Here is a 22,037-nt window from a genome sequence, read left to right on the forward strand (position 1 = left end):
TCAAACGTTAACTTAATATGCAGGTGATGCAAGTTTTGATAAACTGATTAGGTGATAAAAGCCTTTAACTATTTTTTCTTTCTCACTGTGAATAGCTGCAGTAAAATGTTAGCATTTTGTAAATGGTTTCATATTGGGAAATAGCAAAGAGCAAATAATAGCCTATACCAGGCATTCACAGACAGCTGAACACTGTGTGCGTGCGTGTGTGTGTGTGTGTGTGTGTGAGGGGGCGGTGATGATTCAGAAGTCAGATTTCTCACAGGAACAGCCACTTCACTAGAAGCAGAAGCACATTGCAGTTGGCCAGTGAGGAAAGATTTTTTAATTTTTTCCTCTCTGGTAGCAATCTGAGGGATCCACAGAGACGCGTACAAATTAATATAGGATATTTTATTTTTATTTTTTGACCGTCACAATGTCCAGAGTTACCAATCTGTCGAAGCGGCAGGAAAGGGTGAGAGAGATCAACATGCGGGTGAGTTGGCATTATGTTCATCATTGACTGTAACATTAAAGACATTAACATCAGGAAATAGCATCTGACTGACTTCAGGTTCTGCCAACCACATAGTGCTTTTTATAGAACAGGCAAAACCTGTTAGGTTGAGATTACTAAGTCGTACTATGTTTTTTTCTTCTTTTACTGTGTTCCTGTGTTTTTTCCACTTCCCTTTTCTTCATATTATTGTGTCATTGCCTTTTTCCTCTGCAATAAAGCGTTTCCTCAGTGTGACACAGGGCCCGCTCCTTACAAAGCCCGGGCCTCTAAGGCCACAGGCCTCGTTATAGCTGCGTTGCTTGCACATCATTTCACATATAGATATACAGGGTAAGTCTTTATGTAGTTGTGAATGTAGGTGTTGGTGTGCATGTATGTTTAGTTGTACACAGTGTGCTTGCTGACTGGATATTTGACTATGGCAACTGTTGCCATAGAAATGGTAGTGGGTGTGTGTGTGATATTACTGCTTTCTTTGAGAATGTTGTAGGCCTGAAAAATGTGTATAAAAATATATAATAAAGAACTTAGTGCTAGATTTACTAAGACACCAGTCTGATAGATGCAAATGTGAGGCATTATCATCTGAAAGGCACACACAACTGCTGATCACATAGTCTGCTGGATTTAAACTAAGGTCACACAATTTGCAGTTTTTGTGAGCGACCAGCTGAACACCATCTCCACCCTCCAACTGCTGTACCTGATTCTCTCTCTGCATCTTTCTTTCTTTCTCTCTCTCCCACTCTCTTCACTCCATAACACCATCACTTTCATTTCTCCTGGAGTTGGTTTCAGTGACTCCTATTGCATTTATTTTGTATCCCGGATATGCCAAGCTGTAAGCAATTTGCACAGTAGGTAAGCATTTTGATATCAAAGTACGCTTGTATATTCATCACTCTAAACTACACAAAAATTTGGCCACTGGCAACCTGGTAATATCACTGTGCACATGCAGTACTCAAGTCTTACAGCAAGAGGCAGCAGTGAGCATGCCAAAAGCATAGACTGTAGGCCGAAAAGCCTAGAGTTCTACCAATAATAGCGCTAAGTTATTAATCCTGCTGCACTCCTTGCACTCAAACTCAAAATTTAGAATGGGTTGATGGTTAGATGTCTGAAATAAGGTCTGTGGTTAGAGATAAGTTCACGTTTTGTTGTATGACATAAAATAGTAAATACCCCAATTTGTGAATTTTGCAATTATGTGTCCTTTAAAAGGCGGTTGCTAAGTGGCTAAACGAGACTACCATGGTTGTCAGGGACATTAAACCTCATCACGCGCTCTCGACACGGATGGCAACCCTCTCATTAGTCCTCATTACAGCATCAAGTCGTGTTCTTCAGTACTCATGCAAGGTCTTGTAGATTGTTAATTGTGTTGATAAACATTTTATTAGGCTAAAGATTCGCTAGCGTGTCTAAACCGTTGGTTAACTTGTCGGAGACTGTCTGAAGCATAAAGACTGTGAAAATTAGCCTCTTACTTCTGCCGGTTGTATTAACACTTCAAACATAATAAAAGTAGTGTTCATTTGTGAAGATTATCCTGCACAAAACGCGTAAGCACCAGAAAAGAAGTTTGCCACAGAGCGTGTTTTCTGCAATGATCCAAAATCCAACGCAAAAATCACATAGGAGAATTCTCAATAGACATACAAGAATACTAATAATTTTGTTTGCTCTCTATTGGCAGGTTAGTGTATAGCCAAAGTGAGATTGTGTTCCTTGGTCAGCTGTGTTTAGGCAGGTGAACGGAAAGGTAGAAAAAACAGGCTTTTAGGGTTGGGACGACGATTTGATTGTATTACCATTCTATGGTGCCGATTCGATTTTTATCACAATTCTTGATAATTTATCATTTTCTTTTCCTTCTAAACAACAAACAAATTGAATCATACACTTCTAGTACTTCTAATGCACATCAGTCTGTCAGTCAGTCCAGCAGCTGACATTTATTTCAACTGAGACAAAAAGGGGTACATTACATGTACAGCAGTTGATACAGACAGGTAGGCACGTTTCTCTATAACGCTAGAATCATGCAGGCTGAACACTAAGGAGAACATCCCCTCCGGCTCTGTGACTGCAGATGGGAGAGACTCCTGCAGGAGGACTGTGCTGCTTGTGAGTGCTTCGGGACGAGGCAGGGGCCGCCGGCAGCCCCCGCTGCTCGTTAAGCAGAGTCAGAACGAGTCTCCAAAAGTCTCTAGTAACACCAGCAAAAGTTGCTACATTTTTTGCTTGTCAGTTTTTGAAAAATAGTCGCTAGAGGGTTCTTAAAAGTCGCTAAATATAGCAACAAAGTTGCTAAGTTGGCAACACTGACAGCAGGGCCAAAGATTTTCTGGACACGGATATGACGTAACATAATCGATTCCATACCCCATAAACATTTTTCGATATGTAAATAAATCGATTTTTTCCCCACCCTTACAGGCTTATGTGTAAACAACCAACTAACCCCACTAGTTTTGTAAACAATCTGTAATACGTATAAAGAATTTTACTTTCGGTACTCCTCCCACTTTATTTGTCCATTTGACTGCTGCATGTATACAAACTACTAAATAAATGTGTTCTTCTAAATAAGCAAGATACATATATACCTATTGATTAAAATGTCTAATATGCAATAAATTTTAGATTAAATTTGCTGTAGGTTGTCTAAAGTTACTGATGGTTGCGTATTTCTGGCCCTCGGGCGCAATAATCTTTGTCCATTGACTTGTTATAAGTTGTACATGTGCAGTTGCTCCTCTTCAATACAAGAGATAAGAGTTTGTTGGTGTGCTACAGCAATTATCTGAATGTCGCTTATTTACACACCACCAACCACTGGGTAGCAGCGCAAGCTGAGTGGCTTTTGGCATATCTGAGTTGAAGGAGCCTTGTGCAATAAATGCTGGCCAGTGCACAGCCATTATCCAGGTCCACTTGCCTTGTCATCCTAGGTGAAACATAATATGCAGCAGGTTCTTTCATGACACAGTATGGCTGCTGCTAATAGCACCACCTACTCCATCAGACCACACCAAGCAGTCATTCATTTACCCACTTTGTGTGTACATTTATTCCTGTAGGGTCAGTGCTTCATGTGTGGCATTGTCACTAATATGTCGGTCAGAAAGGCTAAACTTAAATTACCCAGGGTGCTGTGCTGCCCCTTAGGAATGAATCTGGGTTACTCCATCGTCACAGTGGCTGACAGCTGTCCTCAAAGTGGAACACCTTATACAGACAGCGAACACACACGTACAGTAATGTAATAACAATGATAATACATGTTTATAAACAATATTATTCAAAACATTTAGAACACTTACTTGACATATTAAAGTCAAAGTGAGGGGTTAGTTATAAAATCTAACAGCAATGTACTTTTGAGTTGAGTTTACACTATTTAAAAATGAAATGATAGTCTTTGGAGAAAGGGAAAGGATGAGGGAGCAAAAATGGATGCCTCATGCCTGCAGGACTGGTGCTTGGCTCTCAAAGGCTCAAGTCTATGTGTTGAGGCAATAGATCAGTTGGACAGTATTTTCAGATGGAAATAAGCACCTTGGTCTGTTTTGTGCTTTTATTTGATGGACATGAATAAAATGTTTCTGTTAAAGATGACTAAGGTTCCCAATATGAGGGAAGGAGAGCATGGATGAGCTGTCTATTCCGCAATGTTTTTGCTATGGTGTGTTTCTGTGCTATATTTCGTTGTTCTGAGGGATTAAAGCCCAAAAAATCTTTTTTCTTTTAGAGGTCAAGTCATATTCCTTGTCCATGCCTTGTATTTCTATTGCAGAAAGTTATTCATGCATTACTGTGAAACATAAGATGGATTTTTCTCCTTTATGAGTTATATACCCTCTGTTGTGAACAGACATTCTGTACAAATACTGCACTACACTTCAGGACCTGCCATCATCCACCTAACAATAGAAATGATGCCCATCAGGTGACAAGCACCGGGGTTTGACTGGGGTCCCTAAACTGTCTTGGAATTTCATAAATTGGATTTCACTGGAAAGCTGAGACTCTTGTGGATTCAATGAGCCAAATGTATTCATGTTGATGCTGTTAGTCATCATGCTGCTGACTAATGTAACTAGAACCTGCTGTAATGTAACTAGAGACTAAAATCATTCAGAGGATGGATGGCTTGCCTAGATATAGTACCTATTAGGGGGTTTCTCAGCAGTTCTGAACAGCAGTGCTCATCATCCAATTGCCAAAAATTCAGGAAACAGTGCCACATTTTTGGTCTTACTTTTAGGACGAGGGCAACAAGTCCTCAGTAGCATAAGTCCACATAACTTGTTTGTTCCTACCCTCAAATACGACCCACAGAAGACCTTTGAAAGTCAGTGCTCCAACCGGTGGCAGGACATCATCACATCCTCATACTTGAACGTAACAGTTTTTAAATAACACTTTTTATATGGCTGCAGATTATTACCTTGCATGGCAGTTGGATTCTCGCAGCATCAGAAACTCACAACAGAATTGCAATATTACAAGATCTCAAATCCATGTTGTTAGGTTCCAAGTAATGTGTCTGAGACAAACAACTGAAGGTTCTGACTAATTAGAGTCCTGTTAAGGAGCTGCTAGCAGGTACAGGCCTATTTTAAGTGTGTAGTGATACGAAGAGGGTAGCGGCTCCTGACGAGGTTAGTGAAGATGCTACAGTAGGGCTGGGCGATATATCCATATAAAAGATATATCGATATATTTTTAACTGTGATATGGAATTAAATCATATTGCATATATCGATGTAGTTCATTTTTTCTTTCTTTATATATAAATACTGCCTTTACTAGGGTTTGTCATATTTAGTTCTTTTGTAATATTCATTATTCTTTTCCCATATAAATATATTTATTTCGGAAAAAGATTGGCCGATTATATTTCATAGGCTCTTTTAATTTAAGATATTTTTTTATTTCAATTTTTTTTTTTAAAAAAGGTTCTCCTGCTGTTATACAGTATTTATATCTTATTTAAATAAACGGTTTCAATAAAACTACTTGTGACATGTCATATTTGACTTTGACTGAACATTTGCTCTCATTTTGCGATATAAATATTGCGATATAAATTGTATAGCAATATTCAGCCCAAATATATCAGGATATGACTTTTGGTCCATATCGCCCAGCCCTATGCTACAGTACCATCAATTGTATCAGAACTGGAAAGAATTTCTCTCTTTTTCAAATAGTTTCCAATGACAGCATCTCAGATGGCTCTGTTTGACAAACCATCTCGCTAAAAAGCTAAAAGAAATGAACATTATTACTGGAAGTGAGGAAATTCCATAGGTAATGCAAAGCTTGGCATATCTGTGATGTAGCTATGCACGGGCTATGCATGGAAGCTAAGTTATGTTACCTCAAATAACAAAACCTCCTTTTGGTTTCACAGTGGACACAAACACCGACCGGTCTCCTAAAGTCAAAGTCCTGTGTTTGCTTGAACCATCCTCCACCCCTCTTACCCACCCTAAGTGGACCATGTCACCTTCATATTTACGGCCACTAGAGTGCATTACTACAAATGTTTATATGGGTCATTTAAAGCTGCTCTGAAAAAAACAACCCATGAGAGGAGAGGACATTCTCGACAAGGTGTGAAAGCATAGCATTAGCATTGCAACAGCACATGGATTGTGGTGATCTCTGAGTGATCATGTTATTGGGTAGTAGGTTATTGGGTAGATCAGCCATTGACTTTTAAGACATAGCTTATTCATTAGGAAAGAGAAAGCTCAGACCTTCTGCATAACGCACCCACAAGGGGATTCAAATTTTCCGCACCATGTTTCTTTATTGTAATTTCAACACATACTGTCTTCATTTTCAGCCATCTTTGATTTGGCCATCTCTGTAGTTTTACTTTGTCAACCATATTGTCTGCCCCAACACATGTATATAGCCACTGCTTGGATTAGATATAGTGTGTGTTCTGTTTTTTTTTTTTTTAAATGCGTTTGGAATATATATATACTGCCAGTGCTGCTGTAACTCAGTTGGTAGAGCGGCCCATCGAAGGTCGTTCAGCCTACATGTCGAAGTATCCTTGGGGAACATGCTGAATCCCAAATTGCCCCCAATGATGCTGCGTTCATCGATGTGTAAATGATTTCCTGATGGTGGCAGGTGGCACCATGTAGGGTAGCCTCAGCCACCAGTATGAATGTGTTTGTGAATTGGTGAATGAGCTCTGTTTGCAGACAAATTTATTGTTATTGTGAGGGGATACAGATAAAACGTGTTAGCTACTCTAAGTGTTTATATTACATACTATGCTACCTGCTGTCAGGCAATGCAGGCACTTTTAAAAAATAGTCATTACTGCAAAAAGTAACTGTTTTTTAATGTGAAATGTGCCCAGATTAAAATGCATGCAGTAATCATCACTATGTGCTAACATCATTCATTCATTAATTATTATCCTTATCCTCTCCTATACAGAGCAAATGAAATGACGTACATTTGTAGGCCAACCCAAAGTAGCATCGGCATGGGGTCTAATGAGAATTAGCTAATGCATTTTTGCATGGAATTTTGAATCATTGCAGAGAATAAGCTCTGTGGAAAACACGTTCCTGATGCTTATTCAACAGGATAATCTTCCCGAATGAGCACTCCTTTTATTATGTTTGAAGCATTAATGCAGCCAACAGAAGTAAGAAGCTAACATTATGCTATCACAAACTAATCCACGAATGCATGACTTGAACGTCACAGCGGTTATGCTTGAAGTTTAATGTCCCGACAACCGCTGTAGTCCCATTTAGTCACTTGTTGGCAATCATCTTTTTAAAGACATGTAAAAACTTCAAAATTCACAAGTGGGGGTATTAATGTATTTTATGTCGTACAACAAAACGCAAACATCTCTTAAGCTTGTATAAACCACAGACCTTATTTCAGGCATTTAACCAAAAACCATAGACTGTATATAAATAATGGACGTAGTCACGGTGACGTCACCCATTGGTTTGTGGCCCGTTGTAAGCATCGAGTTCAGCGTTACCTTCGTCGCCATCTTGTTTCTAATACCGGGAGCAGACCATATCTGGACTGTGGAGGAGTGAGAGGGATCTGATCACTGACTACAGCCTCTCTACACCTCAACCTGACTGAGAGAAGCCGCTGCTAATTCATGTTAGCGTTAACTGGGATGTTCATTTTGGCTTGCAAAAAACAAAATGTTTGTCACTTACCTCAGAAAACTGAACAGTGACTCCTTGGAGTGTCTGTTAGTCCAACCAAACGCTGAACAAGACATTTTTAAAGAAAAAAACGTTCAAATAAACTGTCATTAAGTGAAAATACAGTGAAAGGGTCAAAATTATGAGATTGAACCGGTAAACGTCTTTTTTATATCTATATAACATTATATAACTTTATTGACACGTTGCCCTGGAGACGCACTGTTCTGCTGTCAATCAAAGGTAGCCACACCCCAAATCATATGAATCTTTAACTTCTATTTTCTTCTAAATGGGGCCATTATTTGAACTATTAACATCAAATTGTCTTGAAGAAGATTTTTTACTAGCGATTGTTGTCCTAAAAAAATTCTGAGGTAATAAATCAAGTGAGAAGTTTTCTCATTTTGCATTGAAATTAATGGACAGAAATGTTTTTGCAGCCACTCTTAGCGCCCCCTGCTGGAATTTTAGAATACATAGAATGCAGCTTAAGGCACTTCCTGGTTTGCCTCCCAACTCAGACCTGGAGGTTGCTGCCTGCCTAAAACCCATTCAAAATCCTCACTGAGTTTGAGAGGTAAGACCCCAAGGCGCTATAATGCTAACTCATGACCTCTCTGTAGAAGACAAAGTTCAAACAAAAATAATTATTTACATCTGTAAAACTGTACAATGCAAACTAGTGAGCATAATTTGGATGACATTTTAATGCATGTGGTCGGATTTGGTGCTGTTGTCTCTGAGACGCTGAAAGCAGAAGCAAGCCTCCAGATTTATGGATGTTGCTTCTTCTGCTGTGTGTGGGTGTGTATGTGTTGTTGCTCTGCCAGACTGTTATACGAACTGGTTTTTTTTTTATTGTTCTTCTTTTGGTGCCTGTGTATCTTGGACTTAATTTGTGAGCATTAGAGGTGTGGGCAGCTGTTTCTCCTTGCCTCAGGTATCATTTAATATTAAGCTAAGCTAATTGACAGTCCTCTTGTCATCAAGTCTCAGCATGAAGGCAAATAGATTTATTTCAAACACATTATTTATATTTTGCCCAGTATTAAATAAAAACAATGTTAAATAATATTCCATATTTATATCCATATCTTGCTTCCTTATCCTATTTTTGCTTCATGCAAACCTCATCAAAAGCTAGAGGCTATTTACAGACAAAATGTGTGACAAAATACTGTTTTCCAGTCATCTGTCCTCTCTGACTTCTGCTTTTTCACTTGTGTTCATGTGATCATAAGAGCTTCTTCTTTTGTGAGTGGCCTTCAGCTTAGGAGGGTGAAGCACAAAGAGATGGCACAAATGGACACAGGACAATTATAGAGTGATGAACCCCTGATTTCATTGTCGGGAGCCCCATGCGGTCATATGAAACAGAATACTACTAAAGACTTATCAAGCAAATTGCTAGACTGTGCCATTGTTTTAAGAGACAATTGGAAGTATGGCTTCTGGAATATGTATGTGGCATTCAGACTAAAACAGGCTGTGCTCAATACTTGTATACACTCTTGTTCATTGTGTACAAGAGAGAAGATTCTTACAGCAGCAGTCTTTGAGTTATCTCTGCATGATACAGGTCTTTTATTAGGCAAAGTTTATTTTATATTTTATTTTTTGTATTTCAGCAACTGAGAGTGAGTGCAGTGTTAAGAAATGAACAATTGATGTAATCAAAGGCAGGGGTAATCAGAAAAGTATTTGACCTTGATTAAATGAACTGAGAGTTGCAGCAGCAGCATTTTCCCCTTAGAATTCCCTCCAGAATACAACATTAAAAATACCTTTAGGAAAACCACAGAAAAATCCATGCTGTGATTTGATTTAAAAAACTTTGGTCATTTTGGAGATTTATGTATTTTCAGCGATTGGATGGCAAGCACTTCTGTTCTCTAAACTGCTGAGAAACACCCTTATAGTCAATATACAGAATAGGGCCATCCATCTTGAATGCTCTAGGTCTCTAGTTTGTGAAAAAAATTCATAAGGCTGGGATTGTCCTTGAGGTCATTGTATACTGTGAGCTCATGTTTCAAGAATTGTTCTCACTGCAATGAAATTCTGCTATGGGGACTAACTTCATCACACATGAATGAAATTGTGCAGCCCATTGTAGCCCCCAATAACACTGTGAGATGCAGGGCACTTTGGGGTCCCACCTTGGCCCCACAGGAAGCCAACATAGGGGCCCCATAGGGCAAAAATGCTGTGGGCTAACCCACAGGGGGACACTGAGAAAGAGATGTCTGTAAATCAGAGGATTATTTTTGTTGAACATCAAAACTATAATAAAATGATTTTAACTATCAGGATTTGGTTCATTTTGGAAAGTCCAGAAATCTTCACAATTAATGTTTTATCCACATTCAAGTTAGCGGATTGCTAAACTGGAAGTAGCGGAAGTCTCTTTGCTTGGGTCCCGCAGTGTGGGAGAGCAATATTAGATGTGGGTCAATCCATGCACAGGAGATTTTTTTTTTTTTTTACTTTTTGGCCTTCCTGCACAACTGAACAACTTTCATAGGAATGAATGGGTCCAGCCTCCAACGTTCTACACAGTTTTCTTTATACATCCTTGGTTTCCATTGTTAAAGGGTGATGCTGGTAGTGAGGCCAACATGGAGACTATTGAGGGACAGGCTCAGAAATGTCCTCCTTTACAATGAGATACATTTACATAAGATACATTTGTATTTTATGATGTTGCAGGGAAAGTTCCAATACACTCCCTCTCATGGCTGCCATTATCCCTTCCCATTACAAAGTAAATAAATACATATATCCCAGCATTGTCTTTGTATCATTAAGCATAATGCATGAGCCCAGACCTCAACTGATTGATTCTTTGGTCTTTCAACAGTCAATCAACATCTTTTTGTGCCACCAAAGAGGATCTGATGTCTTTACTCTCATGGGATAAACTAATGCTTTTATCCTCTTGGTTCTGCTGTTGGGACTATGCTTCTGTGATATCAATCTGCAGACGCAAGCTCTTATCTTTCTCTTCGACATCTGCTCTACCTACTTTAACCTCCTGTTGAAGTTTCTGGACCTGGAGTGTTTTGTGCTCAGGTGTGTCTTTTGAAGGTCAATTATGTGGTCCTGGAGCTCCTGGATTTCCGTCCTGAGCCAGCTTGTCTTTGGCTTCTGTTTGCTCTTCCAGCTGGCGTTCACAGTGAGCTAAACTCCTCCTGAGCTGCTTCTTAACTCTCTCACTTGAGCTCCAGTGCCAGAGTTTCCACCTTCAGCTGGAAGTTTGTAGAGTTGTAGGACTGCTTCTTTGCAAATCTAGCCATCATCTCAGAAATTATGTTCTTCCTCTTCAGCAGAGCTATGTTGTCTGTTCTTTTCTTCTGAGTCTTCTCATGAGCAGCAGCTGCTAACTTTTCCTGATCCAAAGCCTTTTCAAGCGCAGCTGTTGCTAATTTCTAATTAACAAAGACATCTTGAAGAGCCATCCTGGACATTTTTCCTTTTCCAAGGCCATTACCAGTTCAGTTTTGGAAGACTTCTCTAATGCATCCTGGAGAAGAGCCTTTTCACGTCTCTCTTTCTCCAACTGTTCGGGCAGCTTTGGCTTCTGTCTCCTTCTCCATTTCTTTCTTCAAATGATCCAGTTCATGAGAATTTTCCATCTGGGGGAAATGACAGTTGTTTAGCCACCAGTGTATGACTGTGTGTGTGAATGGGTGAATGATGATCTGTAGTGATTCAGTGGTCTAGGACTAGAAAAGTGCTATACAAGTGCTGTCCATTTACCATTTGTTGTAGTTTGTAAAGCTATCTACAAATCCATATAAACTGAGCTGTTTGACACCAAAATCACCTTCCAACTGATAACAGGATAACATCATAGAGTACTAGCTTGATCTGATCAGTAGCGTTGGTGGGGTATGCAACATTCAGGACCTTGATATTGTTCTTGTTGGTTCGAGCTATCCGGTCCCTATATAACCAAAGTGAGAGCTGTGTCCGCATACTCGGCACAACGTCAAACACGTTCCCAGTGGGTGTTGGCCTCCAGGGTTGCCCCTTGTCTCCAATTCTGTTCGTGGTATTCATGGAAAGGATCTCAAGGTCGGAAAGGAGGGGAGGAGGAAGGGATCCGGTTTGGTGATCTTAGAATTGTGTCTTTGCTTTTTGCGGATGATGTGGTTCTTTTGGCTTCATCAGATTGGGACCTCCAGCACTCCGGTTAGAGGGGCACGTCCAACTGGTAGGAGGCCCCGGGGAAGACCCAGAACACGGTGGAGGGATTATATCTCTCTCCTGGCCTGGGTACTTCTAGGGGTCCCCCAGGAGGAGCTGGACGTTGTGGCTGGGGAGAAAGACGCCTGGAATGCCATGCTTAGCCTGCTGCCCCTGCGACCCGGCCCCGGATAAGCGGAGTAAAATGGATGGATGGATGTAGTTGTAAACAAATATTTTGCTCTTAAAAGAAGTAGTGGCGTAATGGTATTAAGTCACACTCCCTCTTGTGCTGGGGGGCTCAAAATTTTCACGAATGCCGAATTACAGAGCCAGTAGCAGGGCTGCCATGCAATCGGGGGAATGGTTTTAAGGAAGCCTTTTAACTAATCATTACCGCTCTGTTTTCAGCGATCGCCCGTTGAATGCCAGCAGGTGGAGCAGGCCCCTACTCAGCTGGTGTTATGGGCTGATTACCACTGACACTGGCATTCAATGATCTGATAACATACGAAGCGGGTGGGAGGGGTATGAATGCATGAGTTAATGGATTCTGCCAAATGTGGTTATTGAATGCATTTTGTGTGAAAGCAATGAAAAATGACTCACAGTTTGGTCCACGAGAGACTTCTGTTTTGCGGTCTGTGTTAAGAGTTGTAACAATGTGACTTCAGTTTTGACTAATGCATGTTTACAATGGAAAACAATCTCTGTACCTGTAACTATGCTTAACATCTCTCCTGTGAATGTTAACTCTGCTTCTGTTACGATGCTTAATAGTTCATGATATTACAACCATAGCTGTAATTTGCCCTAACCACAGGGTAGTGGGTAAGTGGTACTGACAAAGGTCAGTGTGCTGATACCATATCACAATATCTGCTTTCTCTTCACAAATACACAGGAAGCCTTTTTCACATTTTGTGTCGTTTCCTTTCCAGAATAAAGAGAGAGAACGCATGAGGGAACGAGAGAAGGCGGCAAGGGAAAGGGAGGCCCGTTACAGCAATGGTCACCTCTTCACCTCATTGACAGTGTCAGGGACCACTCTCTGTTCAGCATGCAACAAGAGTATTACTGCCAAGGAGGCCCTCAGCTGCCCAAGTAAGTCACGAATAGAAAAAATACAAGTAAATTAAGAAGCAATGTGCAGAATATGTATAACATTATATTTCCTGTTGAAACAGTCTCACAGTTGCTGTTTTAAACACATGACGTAAAATGGAACCACTTGGTTATGTTTGGGGAAAAAACATGGTTTGGGTTAAAATAACTGCTTCCAAATGAAACTCTATGATAAAGTTACTATGGAAGTTAACTTGCAAGTTACAGGGGTTACAGTATATATGAATTATATTGCAACACTTTTCATAGGTATAAGTACTGAAACAACCTCAGACACAAAACTGGTGGACTCAAATGCACGACTCTTAGGCAGTAGTAGGTATAACAAAAGGCACAATTTCAATCAAAACAAAGAAACACTCACAGTGAGAATAAAAGTACAAATGAAGAAAATCGCTCACTTGGTGGATCAAAAATGATCACCAACTTAAATCAAACCTGATAACATGAAAAACCTGGCTGGGGCGTTGACGAGACAAACATACTGAACAAGATGAATGGGCAACAAGACAAAGAAAAAGGACTATTTATACATTAGGTAGGGGAAGACAGGTGAAACCAATCAGGGGCGGAGTAGACAATCACAGTGGCGGAAATCACACAAAGGGAGGAAGTCAGGGTCTGAAAGGAGAGGAAGAAAGTAAGTACAACATAAAACAGGAAGTGCATGATGAGACTAGACAAGAGTGACTAAACATAAAGTGCTTATGACAACAAAGGACAAAACATGAAACTAAACTAAGGCATGAAATTAAACACGAAACATGAACATGAATAAAATTAACAAACTTGACGAGATCGGCCATAGACTGTATATAAATAATGGACGTAGTCACCGTGACGTCACCCATCGGTTTGTGGTCATCTTGCGTCGCCATCTTGTTTCCGATACGCGGAGCAGACCATAATTGGACTGTGGAGGAGCGCGAGGGACTGGCTACACTGACTACAGACTCTCTACACCGGCAACCCGACTGAGAGAAGCCGCTGCTAATTCATGTTAGCATTTATTGGGATGTTAGTTTTGGCTAGCAAAAAAAAACAAAAATGTATCTTTCTTACCTCAGAAAACTGAGCAGCGACTCCTTGGAGTGTCTGTTAGTCCAACCAAGCGCTGAACAAGACATTTTTACTGAACAAAACGTTCAAATAAACTGTCATTAAGTGAAAATACAGTCAAAGGGTCAAAGATATGAGACCAAAATGGTAAAAGTCCTCTTTTCTATCTATATAACGTTATATATAACTTTATTGACACGTTGCCGTGGATACGCATTGCTCTGCTTCTCTCCTGATGACGGCTCGCCTTGTTAGTTCACTTCCTGGTTGGCCTCCATGCTCACACACGGAGATTGCTGCCTGGATACAACAAGTACAAACAGTGAATAACAACAGTTGAGTGTAATGGCAAAAAAGTATAAGATTTAAGTAAGGGCTCTAGACCAATTTTGTGCATGGTTGTGCTGGTTCACGAGCACAAAATGTAGGTGCAGCCAAATGTTTTTTGTTTTTTTTACAGTGAAAATACATTTTAAGCATTTAAAGGTAAATATTTAAAGGTGAAACATTTCTTTAAGATGTTTGGACATTTACTATACAATGTTTCTAAAACTTAAGATACCTCCTATTTATCAAATAACCTCTGTTATCTAGGTAGTAATTTATTGTACCCAACCAGTTGCTGTCATTCATAACGAATTGTTGATTATGATTATGATATGTTGATGGCTAGATAATGAACCTGTATGCTTACAGTCATGTAATAAAAAAACATTCTTTATTGGCATGATATTTCACATGTGCTGCAAAAGCCCAATTAGAATTTATGAAAGAAAACTTAAGGAATTGCAGATACGACAACTAACAAAAAATTATGTTAACAACAAGATGCCAATGCATTAAAGAAACTGACTGAAAAGACCTATAGCTGGTGGATTATCACCACGCGCACACACACATCCTTGTACGTCTAACACTAACATGAACCTAATTGTAACCTTTAACCCTCAAACAAAGTCTGAACTCTCAAAAAAGCCTTTAAAGAATTGAGGATCGGCCGAAATGTCCTCACTTCACAAAAATGTCCTCACTCTGTTGGTTAAAAACGTGTTCCGGTCCTCACTATGTAGGAAGTACAAGTACACACACACAAGTTTCTAATATTAAAAAATGAATTAATAATATCGCTATTGGGTTTGTCCTACCCATAACATGTCAACTCTGTCATCCTTCTAGATCAAAACTAGGCCACTAAAAACACACAAGCACACAGAAAAGACAGACAGACAGATTGTACTAGCTTGCAATACTGACACAGAAGAAAGACAGGAGATGTAACATGTTATGTCTTTCTTTTTTCCAGCCTGCAATGTCACTATCCACAACCGCTGTCGAGACACTTTGCCAAACTGTGCCAAAATGAAACAGAGGGTAAGACACAGGCTACAGTGAAATAATTACTAATACATGTTAACATGTAAATGTTTTCTTCTGCTCTGTTATTTACCTGCGAATATTTGCAGAACAGTCATGAAATCTTTCTTCCAAAGAACCCTTTGAACTCTGCCAGTGGACTGTCTGATCACTTGTAAGAAAACCATGGTATAATCTTTGGTCATCTACCAAAAATAATGATCTGAGATTGCACTGTGAGACGTGTCCACCAAAAAAACATTTAAAGTTTGGCCAAATACTAACAGAACACAGATCACACATGACCAAATTCTCACAATGACACTACTGTTATGATCCATGTCTGGAAATTAAGAAAAATGATACACTGGCTGATGTGACATTTTATAAACCCAATGTTCGATACTCGTTTCGGAAAATGAACACACACAAACACAAAGTTTGTAGGAAAGAAGAAAACCTTACAGAGCATCAGCTTCATGATTGATGTATCGAGCAGAACTGTGGCCAAAAGTGAACCAAGCGCCACATCACTGAGCAGACATGCCCTACAGAAAATATGCTATAATATTAAATCAGTCATGTTCTCAAAGTCTTTTAGATATACATCGTCTGTTTTTGTGTGATCTTTGTGTGATTATTTGCTTTTCATGTGTCATACTCTTTTGACTGTAAAATGTTTATATGTTGTATATTGACAGTAGTCACAATCTGTCACACAGTTTTTTTTTTTTTTTCTTTTTTATGTGTTTTGTATTTATTTTTTAAAAGTTCAAAATAAAATACTGAAAATGACTTTAGTGATTGAGCTTTTTTTTTTTAAAAAAAAAAGTAAATTGCTGTTCATGCTACATACTGCTTTGTGTCCTTTATCATCACAGCAGCAGAAGACGGCCCTAATGCGGAACTCATCCTTGCAGAATGTTACGCTGCGGACAAAAAGTAAGAGGTTTTCTAACACACACATATATTCAGTCTCCTCCTACCTCAACTAGTTCTCCTTTTCCATCCCTGTTGTTTCTGTTCTTCACCCCTCTCTACTTGTTATTTGTCATCATTATCAAACTCCTCTTTCCCTCCTACTCCGGTTCGCTTTATCTTCTTCCTAAGTGTGCTGTTGGCTCACATTATACTCTTCTACCTTCTACTGCTGTACATATCTTCCTCTTTTCTTTCTCCCTCATTGTTCTCTCTTTTCTACCTGCAATGTTTTTCTTTTCAGCTCCAGGAATGCGCGAACGTCCAAGTTCAGCCATCTACCCTTCCGAAAGCTTCCGACAAACCCTGCTGGGGTCCCGCCGTGGTCGCTCCGGCCTGACTCTGTCCAAGAGTGTTTCCACCAACAACATTGCAGGGTGAGCCGTGATAAAAAAACATGATAAAGTACCTTCCAGGGTGCTCTTTTAGTGGCTCTGGTGCCCCACCGCCAACCTGGTCTCACAGGAATCCGTGGAATAGCCACGGATTTGCTTAACTCAAAATCCGTGGAATAGCCACGGAATCACTCAAATTTCCGTGAAAATGACACGGATTTCGCTACAATGCAAGTTAATGACAGTCATATCCCAACCTGGTATTTTTTCCTATTGGTTTGTGTCAAGTCACGTGACTTTCAAGGTTCCGGCGGTCAGAACAAAAAACATGGCGGACAGTTCTCTCATTTTTAGTGAAAAAAAAAATCAATATTTTGACTTAGTTTCTGCATAAAAATGGATTTTGATTACATTTCTAGCGAGAAATATATGTTTTATTCACTAAATATTCATTAATTAATGGTTGTTACAAGGACCTTAATATAAAGCGTTACCACCTTTTGTTAATTCTGTGCCATTTCATTACAACGCTCCCTCAAAATGATGTAAAATGAAAAAAACCTGTACACTCTATCTGTTTAGAGCTGTCTCACCAGCTAACTGACTCTCTGTGTGTGTGTGTGTGTGTGTGTGTGTGTGTGTGTGTGTGTGTGTGTTGTAGGACACTTAGCGACGACTCTCCCCTGGGGCTGCGCAGGATCCTTTCCCAGTCCACAGATTCCCTAAGTTTCAGGACCAGAGCAATGTCAGTGGAGTCTCTCAATGATGACGGTATCAGAACATTCAAAGATACATCATAGTAAAATGATTGGAAAATCTGAAGACATTGGGGGAGATGATGGGTGGCTTATTGGTAAGGTGTATCGTGCAGCAGCAGGATAGTGTGAGGCTAAGACCACTGCTTAGCAACTGGGTTGCCAGTGTTCAAATAATTCTGTCCCCCATTGTCTGTATCTGTATTTGTTCAAGCAACAACACGATCTGGCTCTGACTTTCCATATCTGGATTTAGATAGAGGACCAGAGATGGGCATGGTTTACACTAAATCAGCCAATTAAATTACCCAATATCTATTGGGAATGCACTTTTTGTGTCTTCAAAGCACAAAAAGAAGAGGCAGGAGGAGGTGCCCAGGAGTCAAAGCCATGCCCAAGGCCCTCTTCAGGAACGTGACATGAATGAGTAAAGTCAGTAGGTGGTTAAATGACAAGTTGTGGGAGTGAGTAAGGTCAAAGTAATTGGCTGTCGAAATGACAGTCTAGAAGTACTTGATAGGTAAATGTCCTGAATTGAAATGTAACTTAAGTCAAAAAAAAAAATGAAAGTGTCAACAAATTGTTCTTCCAGTGTTATATTATTATTTATTTAGTATTTTCTGCTACTGTATGTTATTGCTGCGAGCAGCATTTTTAATGTAGTAGTCATTGAACTGCATCATAATTTATAAGATTAACATATTTTTGTATGTAAAAATCTTAATCTGAAAATTAACTAGTAACACTAAGTTTCAAATATTTATATTATAAAATGAAAATACTTGAGTTACTGTACTTATATTTCCGACATTACATACAGTCATGGAAAAAAGTTATTAGACCACCCTTGTTTTCTTCAATTTATTGTTCATGTAATGCCTGGTACAACTAAAGGTACATTTCAACTAAAATAGTTCATAAGAGTTTAATTTTAGAACTGATATCTAGACATTTTCCATGGTTTTCTTGATAATGATTTTGGTTATTTAAAAAAAAAAAAAGAAAAATGTCTAGATATCAGCTCTAAAATTAAACTCTTATCATCTATTTTTGTTGTTATCATTATATTTGTCCAAACAAATGTACCTTTAGTTGTACCAGCCATTAAAATGAACAAGAAACTGAAGAAAAAAATGGGTTTTTTCCATGACTGTACATTATATAAAATACTGATCTCTTTATCCCTGCCAGCTAAACTGTCAATCAAACATGAACAGTACGGCCCCCTACTCAAAAGGTTGGAAACACATGGAACATCTCTGATGTATCTCCAAAGACATTTTCACTCTTTCAGCAATCAAAAGTATAAATAATACATTTATTTTGAAGGGGGTTTGATTAATAATTGATAATTAATTTGGATTTTAGTTGGATTTTAGCAGATCATGCCAGCTGAACAAGCTCAACAAGGGAGAGATCAAATTGTATTTTCACATCTTGGTAGTTGAGTATAAAGCTCTCAAATTATTTGTCAGCCAGATATTTAATGGTGATGGTTTTCTCTCATTTAGGAGACAGCTACTATACGTCAGTATTGGAGGACTTGGAGCTTGAGGGCCAGGACTTCAAGGCTGACTCATGGAGCATGGCTGTGGACAGCAGTTACCTGCAGGCACACCGCAAAAACGTCATCAAGAGGCAGGACGTCATATATGGTGATGGCAGTAGTTGACTGACCTTTATTAGTAGTGGTAGTAGGAATTTGCCATATAATATCGTTCATGATTATACCTGTACACTTTTTTAATGCATAAAAAAATGCATATCATCATACTGGCAACATTCCTACTTCTTTATGTAGTGACGTAAGGGTTGATAAAAAACATGATAAAGTGCCTTCCAGGGTGTTCTTTTAGTGGCTCTGGTGCCCCACCGCCAACCTGGTCTCACAGAAATCCGTGAAATAGCCACGGAATCACTCAAATTTCCGTGAAACTGACACGGATTTCGCTACGATGCAAGTTAATGACAGTCCTATCCCAACCTGGTATTTTTTTCCTATTGGTTTGTTCCAAGTCATGTGACTTTCAAGGTTCCGGTGGTCAGAACAAAATACATGGCGGACAGTTCTCTCATTTTTAGTGAAAAAAAATCAATATTTTGACTTTGTTTCTGCATAAAAATGGATTTTGATTACATTTCTAGCAAGAAATATATGTTTTATTCACTAAATATTGATTAATTAATGGTTATTACAAGGAGCTTAATATAAACATTCCTACTTCTTTATGTAGTGACGTAAGGGTTTCCCATTTATTACCTAGACCAGGGATGGGCAACTTAAATGCTAGAGGGGGCCACAGTTTTTCATGGACACTACCACAGGGCGACATATAGGACCGTGCACTTAACCAGATATGATGAAACTGCAATTTTAAATATGTTTACAGTGCAGTAACTTACCATATTTCATGCTCGAATGCATGTATAACAGTATAAATAGGAATACAAAAGGTTTGAAGCAAATCAAAAATAACCACTTACTGTGATTTCTTTTTTTTCAGTGCAAGAACAGCAGACCAATATTAATTGCAAGAAGTAATTTTGTGCATTTTTACACTGCACTTTTAAGATTTCATGCTCAAATGCATGTAGTTGTACTGAGGGCCACTTCAAGTGAGGGTGCGGGCCGTATGTGGACCCCGGGCCTCCTGTTGCCCATCCCTGACCTAAACTGTAGTATCACAAAATACCCTGAAATATCTGATATCTGATAATCTTTTAGGGTGATATCGCCCACCCCTAATTAGTAGTATAAGCATTCTATGGATTCTATGGAAATACTACATTGATGTATTTAAATGTCCTCTCACTGCGTGTGCTGTATGCAACCTGGTCTCACAGAAATCCGTGAAATAGCCACGGATTTCGCTTAACTCAAAATCCGTGGAATAGCCACGGAATCGCTCAAATTTCTGTGAAACTGACACGGATTTCGCTACAATGCAAGTTAATGACAGTCATATCCCGTGGCTATTGGTTTGTTCCAAGTCACGTGACTTTCAAGGTCCCAGCGGTCAGAACAAAAAACATGGCGGACAGTTCTCTCATTTTTAGTGAAAAATCAATATTTTGACTTAGTTTCTGCATGAAAATGGATTTTGATCACATTTCTAGCGAGAAATATATGTTTTATTTTCTAAATATTCACTCACTGAATGTACATAATCACTTTGTATGTTGGAATAGCCAAGGAGATATTCCACGGATTTTGAGTTAAGCGAAATCCGTGGCTATTTCACGGATTTCTGTGAGACCATGTTGGCTGTATGACTGCTACACTGTGTTACCTGACTTTGATGGGTGCTTGTATGGGTGTGTGTATGTGTCCTTCTCAGAGCTGATTCAGACGGAGCTGCACCACATGCGAACGCTGTACATCATGGAGAGGGTGTTCCGACAGGGCATGCTGGAGGAGCTCCAGCTGGACCTGTGCACCGTGCATGCCATCTTCCCCTGCCTGGACCAGCTGATTAGGATACATTCCCATTTCCTGGCACAGCTTCTCCTGCGGCGCAACAGCAGCCTGCTATCTGGATCCAGCCGCAACTTTACCATACACCGCCTGGGAGACATACTATTAGATCAGGTGACTGTCAGGCACAGCAACAGATCCCCTATTCCAGGGGTGGCCAACCTGTGGCTCCAGAGCCTCATGTGGCTCTTTAGGCTGCCTGCAGGGCTCCCCGTGGCTGAGACAAAAAAAATGATATACATATTTTTACATTAAAATGTTAATTTATCAATGGTGTAGAACAAAAGCTATTTGTATTGTTCAATTGTAAAATTGTATAGCCTTTTTTCAGCATGTTAAAAAAAGTTTTGACATTTATGTCAACTAAAATATGCATCATAGCTTACGAAACTCTCCGGCCCAGCGCCTTAACCTTTAAGTTTTGCCAACTTTGAGTTTAGTTTTGAGTTCCCCAAGATAGACTACTTTTCAAAATCATATTAATAAATGCTCAATATGACTATTAATAATGTTGGTAGGCTAATTTAGACTTATTAGGCTGTTTAATTTTCATTTTAGGCTCAATATAAGGTTTGTGGCTCCATTCCGCGATTTTCTCTTTTTTTTTGATCAACAGTGGCTCTTTAGTCAGTAAAGGTTGCTCACCCCTGCCCTATTCAGACTGAATAAAAAAAATAAAATGCAACTTTATTTGGTAATAACGTGAAGTAGTTTTGTGTAGGTTAAAGGTTTAGGAGAGGTATTTAACTCAGTCTAGACTGAGAGGAACCAGTCCAACATCAGTTTGTTTGGAAGGAAAACAGTAAAAAGTCCCTCCAATGTTTTATCTGTAAATTATATTTTATTACTGGTTTTAAATGCATAGACACAGTTAGGCCTGTCACGATAATTACTATATCGACTTAACGTTAGTTGATAGATAAAAATGGAAACAATAGTTTTCTGGAATCAATATATTGTCGTTTTATTTGTTTTGGTTGCAGTTTATTTATTTATGTTTTATTTATCTAGGATATTTTAATATTTCTTTTCAACACTTCAATTCCA

General features: G+C 39.2%; 1 protein-coding gene across 2 annotated transcripts in view; it reads left to right on the forward strand.

The window, feature by feature from the left end:
• The first annotated feature begins 321 nt into the window (after positions 1-321).
• LOC131985601 (rho guanine nucleotide exchange factor 2-like) overlaps positions 322-22,037 on the forward strand; it is a 44,702-nt gene continuing 22,986 nt past the window's right edge. For both annotated transcript variants that reach the window (XM_059350796.1, XM_059350797.1), the window contains exons 1-8: positions 322-478; positions 12,852-13,014; positions 15,398-15,465; positions 16,329-16,389; positions 16,670-16,802; positions 17,422-17,531; positions 19,027-19,170; positions 20,854-21,104. In XM_059350796.1, the coding sequence (XP_059206779.1) occupies positions 419-478; positions 12,852-13,014; positions 15,398-15,465; positions 16,329-16,389; positions 16,670-16,802; positions 17,422-17,531; positions 19,027-19,170; positions 20,854-21,104 (990 nt within the window). In that variant the 5' untranslated portion in view covers positions 322-418. The remainder of the gene's footprint in view (positions 479-12,851; positions 13,015-15,397; positions 15,466-16,328; positions 16,390-16,669; positions 16,803-17,421; positions 17,532-19,026; positions 19,171-20,853; positions 21,105-22,037) is intronic.

The sequence above is a fragment of the Centropristis striata genome, chromosome 14 (assembly GCF_030273125.1).
Source record: "Centropristis striata isolate RG_2023a ecotype Rhode Island chromosome 14, C.striata_1.0, whole genome shotgun sequence".
Taxonomy (NCBI): domain Eukaryota; kingdom Metazoa; phylum Chordata; class Actinopteri; order Perciformes; family Serranidae; genus Centropristis; species Centropristis striata.